This window comes from Mesitornis unicolor, unplaced genomic scaffold (assembly GCF_000695765.1).
Source record: "Mesitornis unicolor isolate BGI_N332 unplaced genomic scaffold, ASM69576v1 scaffold21722, whole genome shotgun sequence".
Classification (NCBI taxonomy): domain Eukaryota; kingdom Metazoa; phylum Chordata; class Aves; order Mesitornithiformes; family Mesitornithidae; genus Mesitornis; species Mesitornis unicolor.
This window is the reverse complement of record NW_010171496.1, coordinates 63,177-79,846: the sequence shown is the minus strand read 5'-3', so window position 1 is coordinate 79,846 and position 16,670 is coordinate 63,177. Positions and strand designations below refer to the sequence as shown.

Sequence of the window (16,670 nt, the reverse complement as noted above, 5' to 3'; positions counted from 1 at the left end):
AGGAACCGTGTGTCTGCTGGGTAATACACAGGCCGAGTCATTCCAGTGTTTCTTTTTCTTGTGGAGTTGTATGCTAGACCTGCCTTGTTGCTGCAGTGGAAGGAGCTCTTAGGTTCAGGGTGGTGATGCCACATTGAGCACCCACCTTTGTGATTTGAGGGGTGAACTGGGGGCAGGTTAATGCTATGAAGAACATCCCCCTTCTCTCTGCATTATGTGATGCACCGTTGAACTCCTCTGTTGTTGTGGTTGCGCTTGTGTCTGGTGGTCCAGCGTTTTAAGTGAAACGTAAAGATACACTGAACAAAAAGCATCCTGGGCATTGATACTGACAGGAGAAACCGAAACCTCTGAAGAAAGCAGGAGAAACTCAAAAGGAAATTGCTGCATATCTGAGCATTTAGCAACGGGATGCAAAGCACTGGCTGTTCAACTATTGCTGTAATCGTGTTTTGTGCGTAACGCTGTTTGTCTTGAGACTACTGGTGCAACTCTGGTGTTTTAATTAATCATGGAAAACCATTAAGTATAATTACAAGTTCTGCTGAGGATGTAAGGTAAACTTTATACTTCAGCAAACTTCATACTTTTGTAAAGCACTGACTGATGTGTTCAGAGTTAAATGTAAGTCCTTAGAGAAATGGCTGTGTATTTCCTTATCATTCAGGGGCACTTGCAGATCATCTGCCCTTTAGAAGTTTTACTCTCACATTTTGAATATCATAGTGATTGCAGCATCTTTTTTTTGATGTCGCATATGTTTGCTAGAAACCTACGTATTTAATGCCGATGTGGACCAGGTGGAAGATTCTGTCCGGTATTATGTGTTAGGCTTAAATTCTGGTTGCTTTTTCTAAATACAGCGTTCTGCTAGTAGTGCTTTCAAAATGCAACTTTGTTATTATTTAGAAAATGGTGTGTGTAAAGCAGGAATGTCTCTTGTTTTCCTGTTGAGCATGTTGAGATGGCAGAGTAGAGGGAAGGGACAGTGTTTACATTGCTTTGCTTCACATTGAGGGACTCTGAACTTTGAATCTGTATTTTTGGTGTTACTAGCACAGTGCTTTTCACAGGCTATGATGCTTTTTAAACCCCCATCCTCATTATTCCTAGGTCTTTGATGCTACAAACACAACTCGAGAACGTAGAGAAACTATTTACAAATTTGGTGAAGAAAATGGATATAAGGTGAGTCAAAAGCAAAGGATTTCTGAGCTAATGCCTGTGCAACTTTATAGTGATAGTGTCACTGTTATCTGTGCTCCGAGTTAAGAAGTGCACCAGCATAAGCTGCGCCCTTCCTAGATGTTCAGTCAATAGAGCATTTTGTGCTCTCGAGCATTGCTTGTGATGAAAAGCACATCCTCATTTTTCTTGTCCGTGATGTTTGTACTCTTTAGATCTTCTCTCTTTCACGTTGCGTCTTCACTCCTGTCGTCCTGGACCTGCAGTTCTGAGGGTCCTGTCAGCAAGAGCTGTGTAAAGTACGGTTCTTGGTGCAGTTCAGATTTGTGCTGCAGAAACACGTAGGGGATTCTGTGTTAGTTCTGTACAAACCAAAATCTGTGGCTTTCTGTCTCCTGCCCAGGATTGTTTTGCATTTAGCTGCTCTCTGGTAATTCCCCCTAAACTTGCTCTCCATGAGCAGTGGAGCTGTGAGACAGCAAAACACAAATATCCTTTTAAGTGAGGCTACTCCATTAGTTGAAAGGCTTCTAAATTACTATTTCAGAAGTATCAGTTACCGTTTTTATGGCTCAACGGGCAGCTTCCCTATTTCTTTTCCATCCTAAATTTTTCTCACTGCAAAATTTTTCCACTTATGATTGTTGAGGAAAATAGTATCGAGTGTGATGCTTCAGGGAATGGTAAGCCAACAATTTCTGATGAGAGGGTCTGGAGAAACTTTTCTGAGTAAATGGAGGGAAGTTTAAGGCATGGCTGTGTTAAAAAGGGGTGCGTATGGAAGTGTGCAACATGCTGCTCATGTGTGTTAGTCTCCAAGAGTGTTTTAATGCATCCTCTTTCTTCCTCCTTTCTGTACGTGTGACTTCCCATTTGGACTGAAGACTTTTTTTGTTGAGTCAGTATGCGTGGATCCAGAGGTCATTGCTGCAAACATTGTGGTGAGTATAGGAAAGTTTAACTGCTTCAAGTCAAGACATGTGAAGTAGCTCAGTATTTTTAGGAGGTACATTACAGGAACTTCCAGTAGCAAAAAAAGTTAGCTCCCATTAATGGAACACTTTTCACTTATTTTCCAGTCCATGTGTGTACTAACTTAGTTTAATTCTATGAAGAACAGCTCTTTTTGTTTTACATGTATTTTAATTAACTTCCAGAAGATAAGTTTTTGTGTTGTCTTCTCCCTTTTCCTATTTTTTTAAACTTCCATTAAAAAGGGGAAGAAACTTGTGCACTACTGTCCTGTTCTTATTTTCCACAGCAAGTGAAGCTGGGGAGTCCTGACTATGTTGATTGTAGTAATGATGAAGCAACGGAAGACTTCATGAAAAGAATAGAGTGCTACAAGAACTCATATGAGACATTAGATGAAACACTTGACAAGTGAGTGATGAGATAATACTGTGATCACGACTGGGTTATTTTACATGTTTCCTTAGGAGATGGAGCATCCTGTATCGGGGGTTAGGGCTTTCTAGTCATGTTTTATAATGGCTCGAGCTCTTTTCCCCTTGACGTATTAGAGAGCATTAACTCTGCGGGTGTAGCCTGGAAACTTGCTTATTTGAGTAAAATTGGCTAACGAGTGTACTCTGGGACAGTATTCTTTTTGATTTTCCCACTTGGAGGATGGTATGATTCTTCTGGGATCAAACCAGCATTTAGAAATTATTCCAGACTAGCTGTAGTGGTTGGTTGTTACTTGGCTTTTTAGTATGTGGAGGAGACCTGAATGATTGGTAAGCATAACTTCATTTGTTGACTTGGCTAACATCAGTTTTCAACGCATCAGACTTAAAAAGTGTTACTTCTAAGTTTATTTGTGTTTGCAAATTATCCTGCAGGTGCAGGGCTGTAAGAAGCTCTCGTAGTGAGGTTATTGGCTCTCATGCCAAAGCATTCATCTGTTTTTTGATCACTTTCAACACTTGAAAGTAAGGTAGGGATGAACCATGTGAGGACAAGCCTTGTTTCTCTTGCTCCAACCCAGGAATTCGGTGTGGGGTTTTGAGCTGCACTCATATCAAGTGCTCCAGGCTTGTTTCAGGACCAGTGCTGTGGAGAAGGCTGAGCTGCATTTGAATGTAATTGAGTGTAAGCTGTGTGAAGCTGGTTCAGTCGGATCAGTTGATGCATGTAATTGCTGCGATGGACCTAAGGGTTGTGCCTGGGTGGAATGGTAATGATTAACTTCAGAGAGCACTATCAGAGATGAGGTGATGATGCTTGCTTCTCATCACCTCCATTTGGTTTTATTGTAAGTTTTTTTTTTTTTGTGATGTGATGTCTCAGATGCAGCACTAGAAACCAAGAGTGGTTATTTTCAGCTTATGAGACTTTTTTCTCCTTTAAACTAGATGCTAGTCTGAAATTATTGCTCAGACAAGAAAGCATGAATAGTGAAAATTGAAATTATAAGCTGTGTGTTGCTGAGAGAAGGTAGTGGTGGAGTAGATTACAGTACTGTTAATAAGCGGTCGTTGATAGAGTGGCTGAGAAAATGTCTTGCTTCAGGCTGGTCCTTGGTCCTGCTGCTGCAGTGGCTGTTCTGGAAGGGTTAACTGAGATGTGTGCTAATAGAAACTATGTGGAACCTTACTTTTCTTCTTTCTTTGATCGTGAAAGGGATCTTTCTTACATTAAAATTATGGATGTCGGAAGGAGTTACCTTGTGAACAGAGTAATGGATCACATCCAGAGCCGGATCGTCTACTACCTCATGAATATCCACGTGACTCCTCGGTCAATCTACCTCTGCCGACACGGAGAAAGTGAACTTAACCTGAAGGGAAGAATAGGAGGAGATCCTGGACTGTCTGTCAGGGGGAAAGAAGTACGTGCCTCCTGAACCAGCATGACTGGGTTTTGTGTGTATCTGCACGTGTGCAGGTTGTGCTGTGGAATTACGGCTTTGTTCCTCTACACCCTTTTCCTCTCAACATGCTCAAGAAGGAATTTTTTAGTTGTGTATGTGGGTAGTGGAAACTGGATGGACATGCTTTGTGTGTTGTGATTTGGTACGTGGTCTTTTATCTGCCGTTCTGTGGGTTGTAATTCTTGTTACCCTACAGCACGAAGCAGTCGTCAGGAGGGCCTTATTTTTTAACTGTATTTTTGTAAAATCCTGACTTGCAGGGTAATTGGGAAGATTTGCAAGTTGAAGCTGAAAGGAAAATTCCTGGAGGTGTAGATGGGAACTGCAGAAAACCTGTGTGTGTCTTCTACTCCTTCCCTCCCCTCCCCTGTCCCTCTTGTCTTAACACAATGTTGTATTTCTTCACAAAAACTTCAACAGAGCCTTTTGGAAAAGTTATAATGAGTTTACAGGGGCCAAACCCTGTGTGCTCCAAACCGAACACAGTGTGTTGGCTCTGAGCCTTCATCCACTGTCTTGTGGTTTTTCTTTCAGTTTGCCAAAAGCTTGGCACAGTTTATTAATGAGCAAAATATCAAAGACCTGAAAGTTTGGACCAGCCAGATGAAAAGGACAATTCAGACTGCTGAAGCCTTGGGAGTGCCTTACGAGCAGTGGAAGGTTCTGAATGAGATAGATGCAGTAAGTTCTTCTTTTCTAAACATGTAATACATGGGTTTGTTTGCTAGGGATGGAGGAAGTAAGTAATTTTGTAATTATATGCCTTTTATGGGATAGAAAGTCACTTAAGCTGGTTCTAGAGGCTGGGAAAATTGTCATTAATTTCTGTTAGCAAGGCTAAACGTTTTAACAATGTTTGCCATCATTAATTTAGCCTTTGTTTGACTTTTCTAGTAAAACATTCCCCTGTGGAAGCCACCATGCTGTGAAATTTTTGGTAGGTTTGAGTTGGAAAGAAAAAAACCATTTCTGGTTGGCACTTTGCAGCTGCACCTGTCAGAGTCATAAGCAGGCGCAATACATAGAACAGGGACTTGCTCAGTGACCATATGTGTAACCTCACTTGTTTAGGGATGCAGTGATTCCTTCAAGCCACACCTTGAGTCCAGCTGTGTCCTGTTCATCATGCATAGCAATTTTATCTTTAAGTGTCAGAGTAACCAAACACAGTTGTTAAAGGTTATTTATATATAGTTTTATTTAAGAGTGATGTCTGCTTTTGGCACTGCTGGAAAGACGTGCTTTTTAATTATTTTTATTACATGTAGGGAGTGTGTGAAGAAATGACATATGAAGAAATACAGGAAAATTATCCACTTGAATTTGCACTGAGAGACCAAGACAAATACAGATACAGATACCCTAAAGGAGAGGTATGCTGATTTCTCCCTCTTAAGGTGCAGGCCTTCCTTGAGTACATGCGTGCTGGCTTTAGGAAGAAGAAGAAAAAAAGAAATTTAAAATTAATAAAAGGGTTGTTCCTTTCTGCAGGGGAAAGCACATAGGAGCTTGCAAGGACTAAGCCCAGACCATTTAATTTGATTCAAAGCTTGAAAACTAAAACAGTAGATTTAAAAAAAATAATTAAGGGCTTTGATCCTGTGGGCATTGTTTCTGTGCTGGTCCTGCAGTGATAGGGCAGGAAGAACGACGGCAAGGCTTCAGACCATTGCGTATGCCAATATACTGCTTTTTCTGTTCATCCCTGCTGTACATAATGGCAGCTTCGCATGCAGGTCTGGCTGAAATGCAAGGGAAATCTGTAGCCACATCAGTCTTTCACTTTAAAAAACTTTTTGCCTCTGGGAAAATAACTTGCTGACAGCTTTTCTAAAGCAAACCCATTACCGCGCATCAATTTCCAGATGGTCACACGGGCTGTCGGTGCGTGCTAAGGGCTTAGAATTGGGGCAGCAGGGTGGAGGAGTGATCGGACCAGCTGCTCCGGTGTTTGTGTCACCAGGAAGCTCCGAGGTCTTCTTTCCTCCACAGTAAAGAGCAATCACTGTGCTCGGAGCAGCTTGTGGTAAGAGCAGTGTGTGCCCCCTGTCTCACTAATGAGGCAGTCATTAAGCTGCAAAATTCTCCTAATCCATTCGAACAAGGAACGTTTGTTTTCCAGACTGATGCCATCTTCTGGGATGGTGACAGACATTTCAGACTGCCTCATGGCCTTGGCGTGGTTGGTCGATCTGCGTCCTTGGTCAAAGGCAGCTCCTCTGTCACAGGCAGCAGTCGCAGGGTTTGCGCAGCCTCGCTGGAGGCTGCTGGGTTTCTCTTGCCAAGGTCTGGATCAGAAGAGCGGATGGGTTTCCTGATGTGCCACAGGTCACTTCTCTGACACTGGGAGAAGTACTGCATTTTAGTCGGAGCTGTGCAAGTCTGGGTGCTGGGTGGATTTCCACAAATCGAGCAAACCCAATGCTGCTTTTCTTGTAATGTTTATATACGGAAGTTAGAAGATTAAACACTCCCAGTTACAGTGATTGGTTAGCAATTTACATATGATTACAATATCTGCTGAATCATTCCTGGATCAAACTGGGCCTGTGCAGGGTGAGGGTGGATATTTTAGTATTATAATAACGTCAGTTCACCTAAGGACACCTGCTTTTCTACTTTCCACACCAAGTCCATGGTTAAATGAAGGGCAAGTTAATTAGGTCCATTATTTCAAGGAACAAGACGTTCCCCATGTCCGTGTATCCGGGGATATTTAGCCTAGAGATGTGTAGAAGCTGTCTCTCTTTGATCTGGCTTTGGAGGCCAGTCCTCATTATTGTCTTGTCAGCAGGTAAGTTATCACACATCTTAGTACTGGAGTTACAGCTGCAGTGGGCCTTAGCAATTATCTTTATTCCTCAAGCTGTAGTTTGTTTCCAAGGGCTTTGTGGACTGTTTGTATCCTGACTGTAGGCTGGACTTCCCAGATTTTTGCTTGGAAGACAGATATTTTTGAAGATGAGGTATGGAAAATAATGTGCAAGACTTAACCTGTGTATTCGCAGATGCTGCGAATTAAATTCTAGGGATTTTGTGGACATTCTTGATCATAGTAACTAATTAATTAAAGCTTTTCCATGAGAGAGATTTATTTTGTTACATGCATGCTCTTTGATAGTCTGGAAGACTTGGACTTTATGTTCTTAATTTGGGGAAAATTATACTACAGTATTTGTCTGTGCACTAATGTAACATTTAAAAGGTGGCTAACATGAAAGTAAAATCCACTGTATACATATATACTGTTCAAAGAGTTTTCCTTTTTTGATGTGCTCTCTGTTTCTCCTCCCACCCCAGTCCTATGAAGATCTTGTCCAGAGGCTAGAGCCGGTCATTATGGAACTTGAAAGGCAGGAAAATGTGCTTGTCATTTGTCACCAAGCTGTCATGCGCTGTTTGCTCGCATATTTTCTTGACAAGCCTGCAGGTGAGTCTTCCTCTATACATTACAAGTGGCCTGTTTTTTTAACGTTTACTGGTTAAAGTTCCAAGCAGTGAATTCTAACAGTTTCCTTTATCATCAGAGGGTGGTCATACCAGGCAAGTACGCAAGTGTAATATTTTTGGTACCCATGTTACTTTGTGGGTGATTTTTACTGAGCTGCCCCTCACCTGAGGGGCTGTAATGTTCATTTTTCTGCAGCTGTTTGAATAGCAGCGCTAGGGAAGAAAACAGATTCACCGTCAGACAAAAAGAGACACTTAAGGGGTCTGCAGCATTATAGATAGAAAAGTGAAGTGTTTTTGTAGTCTGTATTTCATGTGTAATTTGTCGTTCTCTTTCTCAGAACAACTGCCTTACCTGAAGTGCCCGCTGCATACTGTCTTAAAGCTAACCCCGGTGGCTTACGGTGAGTCGTGTTAAGGATGTATAACGTGTAAGTAACTATGCTGTTATTTATGTCTGTGTCATCAGTAAAGTTTGTGAAGCATTGCAATTAAAAAACACTTTTAATGTATCTTGCTATAAAAGAGAACCAAACAATTAGGTTTGACGTGGCACGTGTGTCTGTACAGCTGCGTTAGAATCAGTGAATCCTTTGGTTTACATTTGCTTTGCTTTAATGCCATAAAATACCCGTGTATTAGTGAAGGCCTGGAACTGCCAGTGGCTGTAACTGCTAAGGACTCGGTTCCTCTGCTGTTTCACTAATTCTTCTGGCAAGCCCATGTCATATACACGTGTGGTACAGTCAAGTCTTGGGTTTTATTGATATATTTGAGGGTATCTCTTTTTAGAAGAGGGGCAGATTTACGTTTGAGTACGTTTGTCATCTTACAAAGCGTGTTCCCCTTACCCTTAAATCTTTCTACTCTTTTCCTGAAGTATTTGTTCATGGAGCTTTACATTACACAGGGACTTACCCTGTTTGTTGTTGTTGGCGTGTGTTTGTCAGTGGCTTTTAGCAGTGCTTCGCCCAGGGCTTTAACTGAGATCTGCTGCTGTCTCGTGGAGCGTGGGTTATGGGTTGCAACAGATACTCCTTGAGTTTTAGGCTGCTTAGTGATTCAGCCTTGTGTGTGTTTCAACCTCAGCTTGACATGTGCCTGCTGTTAATGCTTTTTCAGTGATGGCTTAATTATATCTTCTGATATCACACTTAAGATGATTTATAGACAAAGAGAGCTATCTGTACGCATTACCAGGAAATGGCTTGCCAAAAAACGTGAATCAAGTTATTAATCGGAAATGCAAAGCTGTCTTTGATTATTGGCTTTGAAAAGTAGCAGTCTGGACTTGTACTTTGGTTTTTGTTAAGTTTTAGATAAAGTTGAGGCAAAGTAAATAGCTGTTACACTGCAAAATCTGAGGAGATTTGTGTTACTTAATTGCAGTAACAGTCCTACAGAGTAATAACCATCTGTGCTTTCGTGACCTCTGGTGTTCATAGCCTTGCATGACAAGGTAGTTTTCAAAACAGCTTTTTGGTTGGTTGCTGGGTTTTTTTAAGTGGAGTGGCTTTCTATGAAAAGGCTAAGATCCCCTTTCTCCATCATGTAGTAATTCTGTGAAGTGTGTTACGACTTTAGGAAATTGGTGAGCAGAAAAAAATCTGAAAACCTGTTTGTGGTAGGAGATGGACTCTGGTATGTCAGAGGAATTTGGCTATTAATGAATGCTGTGTAGGGTAGCAGCTTATGAAAGTTACGTTCATGTGAGATACGACAGTGTTTGGCAGTAGCTGTTGCTTAAAATGATCACCACGGTGTATTCTGTAAGGGGGCCAGTTTATACCACCTGAGCAACATTTGTCTCTTCTGAATGTTTTTAATGAGAGTTTTTAATCTTTGGATGAAAAAGAGAAGTTGCTTTTCAGAAGTCAACTTGGAAGTTCCATTTAGCTGAGGATTAAAACTGTTGTGCACACCCAGAGGAGTGGGGCTGCCAACAATGTGCAGTGCAGCTTCTCAGAATCTTTTTCATGTTTTAAAGAATGAGAGCAGCATTTATCATCTGTGTTACAGCGAAATTCTAAGAAGCATAGGATGCTAAAAAACCCCAAAATTATGAATAAGAACTGACAATGTTGTTTTTAATGTATGGTTTAAAATGGGATTTATTTTTTTTTTTGCAAAGGAAATAATGATAAAACTAAGGTGAGAATAGAAGATGGATCATCAGATTGAGAATAACGTTCATCCTGGTGGATCACACTCATTCCAGTAGCTTTGGCTCTTCAGAGTTTGGGAAACTGGTATAAATCAGAAGCGGGAAGTGATTAACCTTCACCAACTCAGAATTAGATTGCGTCTTTCCTATAACTTCATTTGTAAAGCAGACCAATTCTAAAAGTGTGTTTTCTATCCACAGGATGTAAAGTGGAATCCATATTCCTGAATGTTGAAGCTGTAAACACGCACAGAGATAAACCTGAGGTAAGAATGTTTTTCAAACCCGAGAACTTGTTGTAATGTCCTGTCTGAGCTGATTGTCCCTGTGGTTAGAAATGATTTGGTAACTCCAGCTGAGTGTATTTAATTTTATGTCTCACTTTAACACCAATTTGCTGTTGAAGGGTGGGCGGAGAAAAAAAATTGTTTTTATTGAGCAGATTTATTTTGTGTTCGAGCTCTGGCTGGAGTAGTTTGTCTTAAAAAAATGAATGAGAATTTGAAGATAGGTTCTCAGTCTGAAAACTATAAATTCTTTCAGGCTTTGTCGTTCAGCAGATTTAGGGTGCAGTCAAAAAAGTACATTGTTATGAATGCCACCCTTATTTTGGAGAGAGTGACTAATGAAATCGTCAGCTTTTTCATCACTGCGACTGCTGCTGTATGGAAAAACAGGAGTTGGTGATGCCGCCTGTGTTTTAAGCCAAAGCTGGAGAGCAAGACAAGATCTCAGGATACAGCAGAACCACTGGGGAAAAGGCAGTGGAGTGTATTTGTAAAATGCAGAGATACGGTGTCAGACCACGGCAGCTCCATGCTCTGCCTGGCTCAGGCGCGCGGCTCCGCGTGCTCCTGAGTGCTGACGTGAGCTCACGTTGGTTCTGCTGCTCACACAAAGCTCCTCCCTTGCTGCGTTACCAAAGTGATGTAAACGTTTCTGGTTCCTTTGTAGATCCTCCTAAAGCCACCAGGTATGGCAGTGGTGGTCAATAAGGCACCAAATGCTTTCCTTTTATGAGGGTACACGTTTGTGGCAGTTGGTGTGGGATTCATGCTGGAGGGGTGAATACCTGGGTATTCTGAGTTCTGGAAGTGCTGACCTTTGGTCATTAGTAGCCGAGACATTTTCTGTTAGACAGTTGTATTGTGTATTTCCTCTCTCTGCCCCTCTCACCTCTGTCGTTCTGATTTACCACTTTTCTATCTTAGTTTGGTTTGTTAGATTTAGGAAATCTGTTCTTCTTTCACAGTGCCTAAAAGGTGTGGGAGAAGCACAGTGAAAACAGATGAGGGTGTCTTAGAGCAGATATTAGATAATCGGTGATAAACAGTGCAGATCAATTGAACACCTTTAGTTTGGCTGATAAAATATTGGTGCTAAATTTACAGCTTGCTGAAGTCCTTGGGAATTGCTGTTGGAAATACCACGTCTCCACATGAAGATGTTTATCTGGGGACAAAGCCCTGCCTGAATCACCAAGTGGCTCCTAACGTGTCTGGCCAGTGATGGTGTTGGTGCTGGGGGGTTGTATTGCACGTGTGTCATGCAGATAGTTGCACTGCAGTGGACACAAAGACACGAAGCTGTTTATTTAGAACAGAAATAGGAACAGTTTAGAAACAGAAATTTAGAACAGTTTAAAAAGAAAAAAAAAAAAAAGGAATGGAAACATTTGAAGAAACCCAGAGCAGTGTAGCATGGATGTTCATTTAGTAGGGCTGAATGAAGGGCTAAGTTGATCCTGTCTGCATTTAAATGCTGCTCGAAGGACTACAAAAGCTTTCATTTACATCACTTGTGAAAACGTTAATTACTTCTGTAAAATTAAATTTTCAAATAGTCTGTTGAAGTCAAAGCATTTAATTAAAGATAGCGTTGCAGATAACTGTGTTAAATAATGGAGCTGTTTGATGAGGAGTTGCCCAGTGTGCTGTTCTGTGCCCCCACAAGTAATTTGTAGTCGGTGTTCAGAACAGTGCGCTCCTTTCTGGCGTCAGCTGAAAGCCTCTGTGTTCACATTGCAGAAGTGCAGGCAAAGCAGTGCAGAGTTTGTTTATGGAATGTGTAAGCTTCATTGTACGATAATGACTTGTCTGAAGTGGGTTGAAGCCTTGTGCTTGTCAGTGTTGTAGTGGCTTAAGTTCCTGACCTTTTCAAATGAAGGAGTCTGTAGTCTTTTTATTGAAAATAAGTCAGGGACTCACTTTAACTGTTGCTTGGGTCCCCCCTTTGGGCCAGAAGACAAGCGCTGGGGTAAAATGTCTACTTTGCACCTCTGTGGTAGTGAGAGACAGGGAGAGTGCTCATAGCAAGAAACACAGGTCTCCTTTTTGATTTTGTGGCACAAGAGGAGAGGGAGATGTTACTGACAGCCGGGTTTGTAAGCCACAGTGTAAAACAGGTGAGACTCGTGAAACCCGTCAGCCCAAAGTTTGAAGAACTGACAGTGGTTTGGCCTAAAATGGGCCAGATCTTGAACCGAGGTACTGGCAGGACCATCGGAACGTTTGGCATAGTCTGCTAACCTTGGTAGAAGGGAGAGTACCAGTGGCACGGTCTTTGGGACTGGCGTGAGGTGGTCCCACAGCTGGAGCGATTGCTGAGCCTGGTTCTGCACACGTGTTCTTGGTTTGGGGTTGAAGAGTTTGCTGCATGGAACGTCTGTTTTTACAGCCTCTGCAAAACGAGGTGGGATCTGTGTGGTGTGATCAGTCTTGAGCGGTTTGGGTGTCTGGGAAGAGGTTTGTCTCTCTTTTCAGCTGTAGTCCATTGCCTAAAGCAAACCAATGTTAAAGTCTTCCCTTGGGAAAGAAGTGTATGGGGTAGTTCAGTGAAGCACCAAAAGCTGCTTAATCGATAGATGCGTATGTGCTGAACGAAGCACGTGGTGAAGTGGATTCCTGCTTGGGCCTGTAGAAGGCTTCCTCCTAGAAATGAATGACTTGAGCTTTTGGTAACATTGTCAGCAATAACGGTAAACAAGTTTTCCTGCCATCAAGGCCTGGAACGCCAACCAGGCATCAGTCTGCTGCATTTCTGGGGTGTGGGGGGTCAGGAAAACCTCTGCTTTTAAAGAAATGCAGCTGGGTGCTCGTGAAGGAGTCTGGTGTTTTTTTGCTCTTACTGCTGCATGATAAATACTCTCCTCTGTATTTTTATTGTTACACAGAATGTAGACATTTCCAGACCTCCCGAGGACGCTCTTGTAACAGTCCCTGCTCACCAGTGAATCCCGTGTGCTGACCAACTGTCGAACCTGGGGTGCTGTTTCCATCCTACTACTTCAAAATAGATTGAAAAACTAATCATTCCAATCACTTTGAAATAAAAAGGCCCCACTCAAACCCAACAACTCAAAACCCAACCCAAATGTTTGTACAGCGCATGACCTGAAAAAATTACCAAATCACAATAAAAGTGTGTTGCATTGGCTAATTTATTGTGGATGTTACCAAACCTTGATCGGCTGTCGCTGGAATGCTGTTTTCGTAAACTGCTATAATGTAAAGATCCTGCAGCACTAAGTTTCACTGTAACAGCCAGCAATCGTTTAATGTTAGTTACAGTGTGTTTGTGAAAGCCAATGAAACACAACATCCTGTGAGAGACAAGAAAAAGATGAAGTTTGTTTTCTAAGCACCAGAACAATCTATTTCAGTGCCCCTGGGAGTGATTGGACTGCTGTGTAGCATAGAATAACCCATAGTTACTGTCAGACCTTAATCCTGCTGATCCATAGCCGTAGTGCTCCAGATGCGATAGTTAATGATACGCTGTTTGAAGAGGGTAGCAAGTTTTCGCTTAGTTCCAGAACAGTTATTCAAGGTACAGGAATGCATATAGATGTTTTTAATACACAACTTTTTCTTAGCAGGCGTTCTGCATTAAGCAGACTTTAGGGTTTGCCCACCGGCAGAAGGGATTTTGAATTTCCTCTTTTCCTGCTCCCCGTGTGGATGTGGGTGATCGAATGTGTACAGCTCTGCTCCCTATGCTGTGTGCCCAGGTCTGATCTTGGCTACAAGCAGCAGTGTCGGAGCGTGGAAGCAGGGTTACCCTGGTGGTGGTGTACCTGGTTGTGACTCGCCTCGAAAGGGATGGGAACTGGAGGGGCTTCCTCCCTCCCCCAAGCGCGGGATCTCAGAGCAGCAGTGCACATCCTGGACTGGGCTCAGAGCCTTGCGCAGGCGGGAGAAGGCTGCAGCTCACGTGGGACGCGGTGCCGTGGCTCCTGTCTCGGCGGCGTTACCTGGGCAGAACGGGGCACTGTGTCGCTGGAGCAGCTCTGTGTAGTAGCATCGAGCCTGGGAAAGGCTGAAGCTCACCGAGTCCTGGACCTGCCTTCTCAGGGGGGTCTTTTAGCCTTGAGCGTAAGCGAGGGTGTTGTGTTGTGGACAGCTTTTATCTTGGGTTTCTCAGGTGGTACGTTTTTCCAAAGTAAGGCCGAAACCTGGTCGCCTTCCCAAGTAGCAGCGCTGTTCTCAGTGCGCAGTTTTCTCTCTGGATGCCCGTGGCTGTTCTGGCAGTGGAGACAGTCCCAGCTGTTGTAATCCAATCCAACGTAACGCCTGTGGGTAGGAATATGTTTGCCATTAATGAGGATAGCGGTCCCTTTCTGAGCCTCAGCTCATCTGGCCTTGCAGCTAGGGCTTACGAGACAAGCGGAATACCCGGGGCGAGTTTATCTGGGATGGGGTTTTCTTCAGCGTGGCAGTACAGCGTGCATTGCTCCTGCAGCCGGTTCCCCTTTGCATTCACTCGGAGGGGCTTCTTGCTGTCAGCTTTGTTGGCTGCGTATTGATATTCCCCCTTGTGTCTCTCTCAGTTGCTAAGATGCTTTTGTCCGATACCTCTTGTTAGCTTAAATAAACTGTGTCTTCTGCCTTGTCCTGACTGCCGTTTTTCCTTTTAGTTTCATGTTATAGTTCTCTAGTTGTTCCCACTTGAGGACTAATTTCCAGTGCATCTGGATTCCTGTGTTTTGATGCTCCATTTAATTTTCTTTGAATGAACAGCAGATGCTCAGCTTGAAAGATTTTAGTGACTATTCTTGGATTGCCTGTGGAGACATCTCCGCAGCCCCAAGGAATTTCTGGCTATGTTGCATCAGTTGCTAAGAACAATGAAAACGCAGTAAAAGCCAGCATATTTTGTTGGTTGTTTCCCCCTGCAGTCACACAGTGTGACTTGTTTCACCAGCTCCTCGTCTTCTTGGGCAGATGCTGATGTTTCAGCGTGGTTTGCTGCAGAGGTGGTACCGTAGAAGCTCCTTTCTGAGGAGCTGTTGCCTTTCCTTCCTTCAGGAGAGGTCAGCGTGGATTGGGCAGGGCTGGTGGGTGCAGAGGTTTCCAGGCAGCCCAGCAGCATTGGTGTTTGTGGCGCACGATGGCGACTGGCCCAGGGGTGCAAAGGCCGGTGAAAAGCAAAGGGCTGATACTGATGCAGGGGAGTTGGTACAGGCAGAAGTGATGCTGGCACATGTTAAACCCCAAATCAGGTCTGGTGCTGCTTGTTCATCTCCTGTTTTCATAAGAAATGGCTGAAAATCCTAGGAACCAGGGTTGGAGAATTACTTGCTTTTCAAGATGGTGCATTGGGACTGGGGTGGTTACGTGTGCTGTCAAGAGTCCCCCTGCTGTGTGCTGCTGGGGCACTCCTTTTGCTTGAGTTGGCCTGAAGAGACTTGTTTTGAAAGTAAACTCTCATAAATGTGGTTATAAAGCCACTGAAACGTTTTTGGTATCAGTGTGACATCTCTCAGGGCGCCCGTGCATCCTGAAGTGCATTTAAACTTTGTGTTGCCAGCTCTCCAGAGACCTTTCAGTGACTTGGCTGCTCTCAGACAGCATCAGAGCTGTTTCTACAGCTGTTGGTAAGGAGTCCTTTCCTGAGGTGTTGGAAACAAGGAGTGATGGGCTTCCCTCCCCTTGGGTTTTACCAGTTCTTGTGTGGTTTATGGCCTTTTCTGCATGGTCGAGTGTTTTCCTTACACTGTATGCATAAAGACTAGAAGAGAGAGTGGATTAGGAAAAAAGTGATTTAAAAAGGTGGTTAAAAGAAAAAAAGCCTTGAAAAACAAATGGTGTGCAGACCTGGTGTAATCCATCTCTTGGAGATGCTTTTTCCCCGGCGGCTCAGAGCCTGCGTTTCGGTATCTGAGGGACTTGGGCTTTGCAGAGTGCGCAGCGGCTGGGATGAGGGTCTGAGCCCTGCTCACGGGCCAGGACCTTTCCTTGCTCTACAAAACATTGTGAGGAAATAAGCATTAGAACTTGCTCGTCATTTGCTGCGTGTTAAGCAAAACTCTGTCTGGCTGTGATACTCCTGCTTTAAAGTCCTTTTTGTCTTCCAATTTGCAGAACGTAGGTGTGGATCGGTCGAGAGAAGAGGCTCTGAGGACGGTACCCAACCACCTATAGCTCTGGTCCCGGGGCGCCCGCCCTTCCTCCGCTGCAGGGGATGAAGTCGCAGCTCAGGACCCGGAGAACGAAGGCGTTGCTGGACGAACGCGCCCCCCTCCGCTTTGAGACATTTCGAATGTGGTTCAGCTTCTTTGGAGAAAACCCGTGGTTCTGGGTAACTCCCAGTGCCAAAAGGTATCAGGAAAAGGTGGCTGGGAAGCAGAGCAGAGTTGGGCTTAATTTTTTTGTATGTAAATTTGTGCAGTTTCAGTGGTTTTATTGTTCATCTGTGGATACTACAAGATGGTTAATTGCCCGTGTCAATTTTACTGTCAGATTTTAACTAGATTTACTTCCTTTTTTAAGTGTTTTTCTAAAAGCTCCTCTTATTTTTACTGTGAATGATTGCCTAGAATTACACAGAGATTTTTTTTTTGACGGCGTATTTTAACATGGGTGAAGTTCTACATTTTGAGCATTGGAGGCTTCACGTTGCAAAACTACTTTAAATGGGTAAGCTCTGTCAGCTTCGGTGTTTTGAATTGAGCTTTGGTTTGCCAACACAACTTGAAGTTTTTCTGAAATGGGGAGG

The 16,670-nt window shown here is 43.3% G+C and overlaps 1 protein-coding gene across 2 annotated transcripts in view; it reads left to right on the top strand.

The window, feature by feature from the left end:
* The window catches only part of LOC104537246 (6-phosphofructo-2-kinase/fructose-2,6-bisphosphatase 4), a 22,250-nt gene extending 6,154 nt beyond the window's left edge, over positions 1–16,096 (top strand). The window contains exons 4-13 of one of the 2 annotated variants that reach the window (XM_010180069.1): positions 1,114–1,188; positions 2,070–2,126; positions 2,447–2,568; positions 3,811–4,018; positions 4,595–4,741; positions 5,329–5,433; positions 7,361–7,490; positions 7,852–7,914; positions 9,876–9,940; positions 16,037–16,096. In XM_010180069.1, coding sequence (XP_010178371.1) covers positions 1,114–1,188; positions 2,070–2,126; positions 2,447–2,568; positions 3,811–4,018; positions 4,595–4,741; positions 5,329–5,433; positions 7,361–7,490; positions 7,852–7,914; positions 9,876–9,940; positions 16,037–16,096 — 1,032 coding nt within the window. Of the gene's footprint in view, positions 1–1,113; positions 1,189–2,069; positions 2,127–2,446; positions 2,569–3,810; positions 4,019–4,594; positions 4,742–5,328; positions 5,434–7,360; positions 7,491–7,851; positions 7,915–9,875; positions 9,941–12,846; positions 13,009–16,036 lie in introns of those variants that run through there. The other variant, XM_010180068.1, reaches the window with a different exon arrangement.
* Positions 16,097–16,670: the final 574 nt, after the last annotated feature.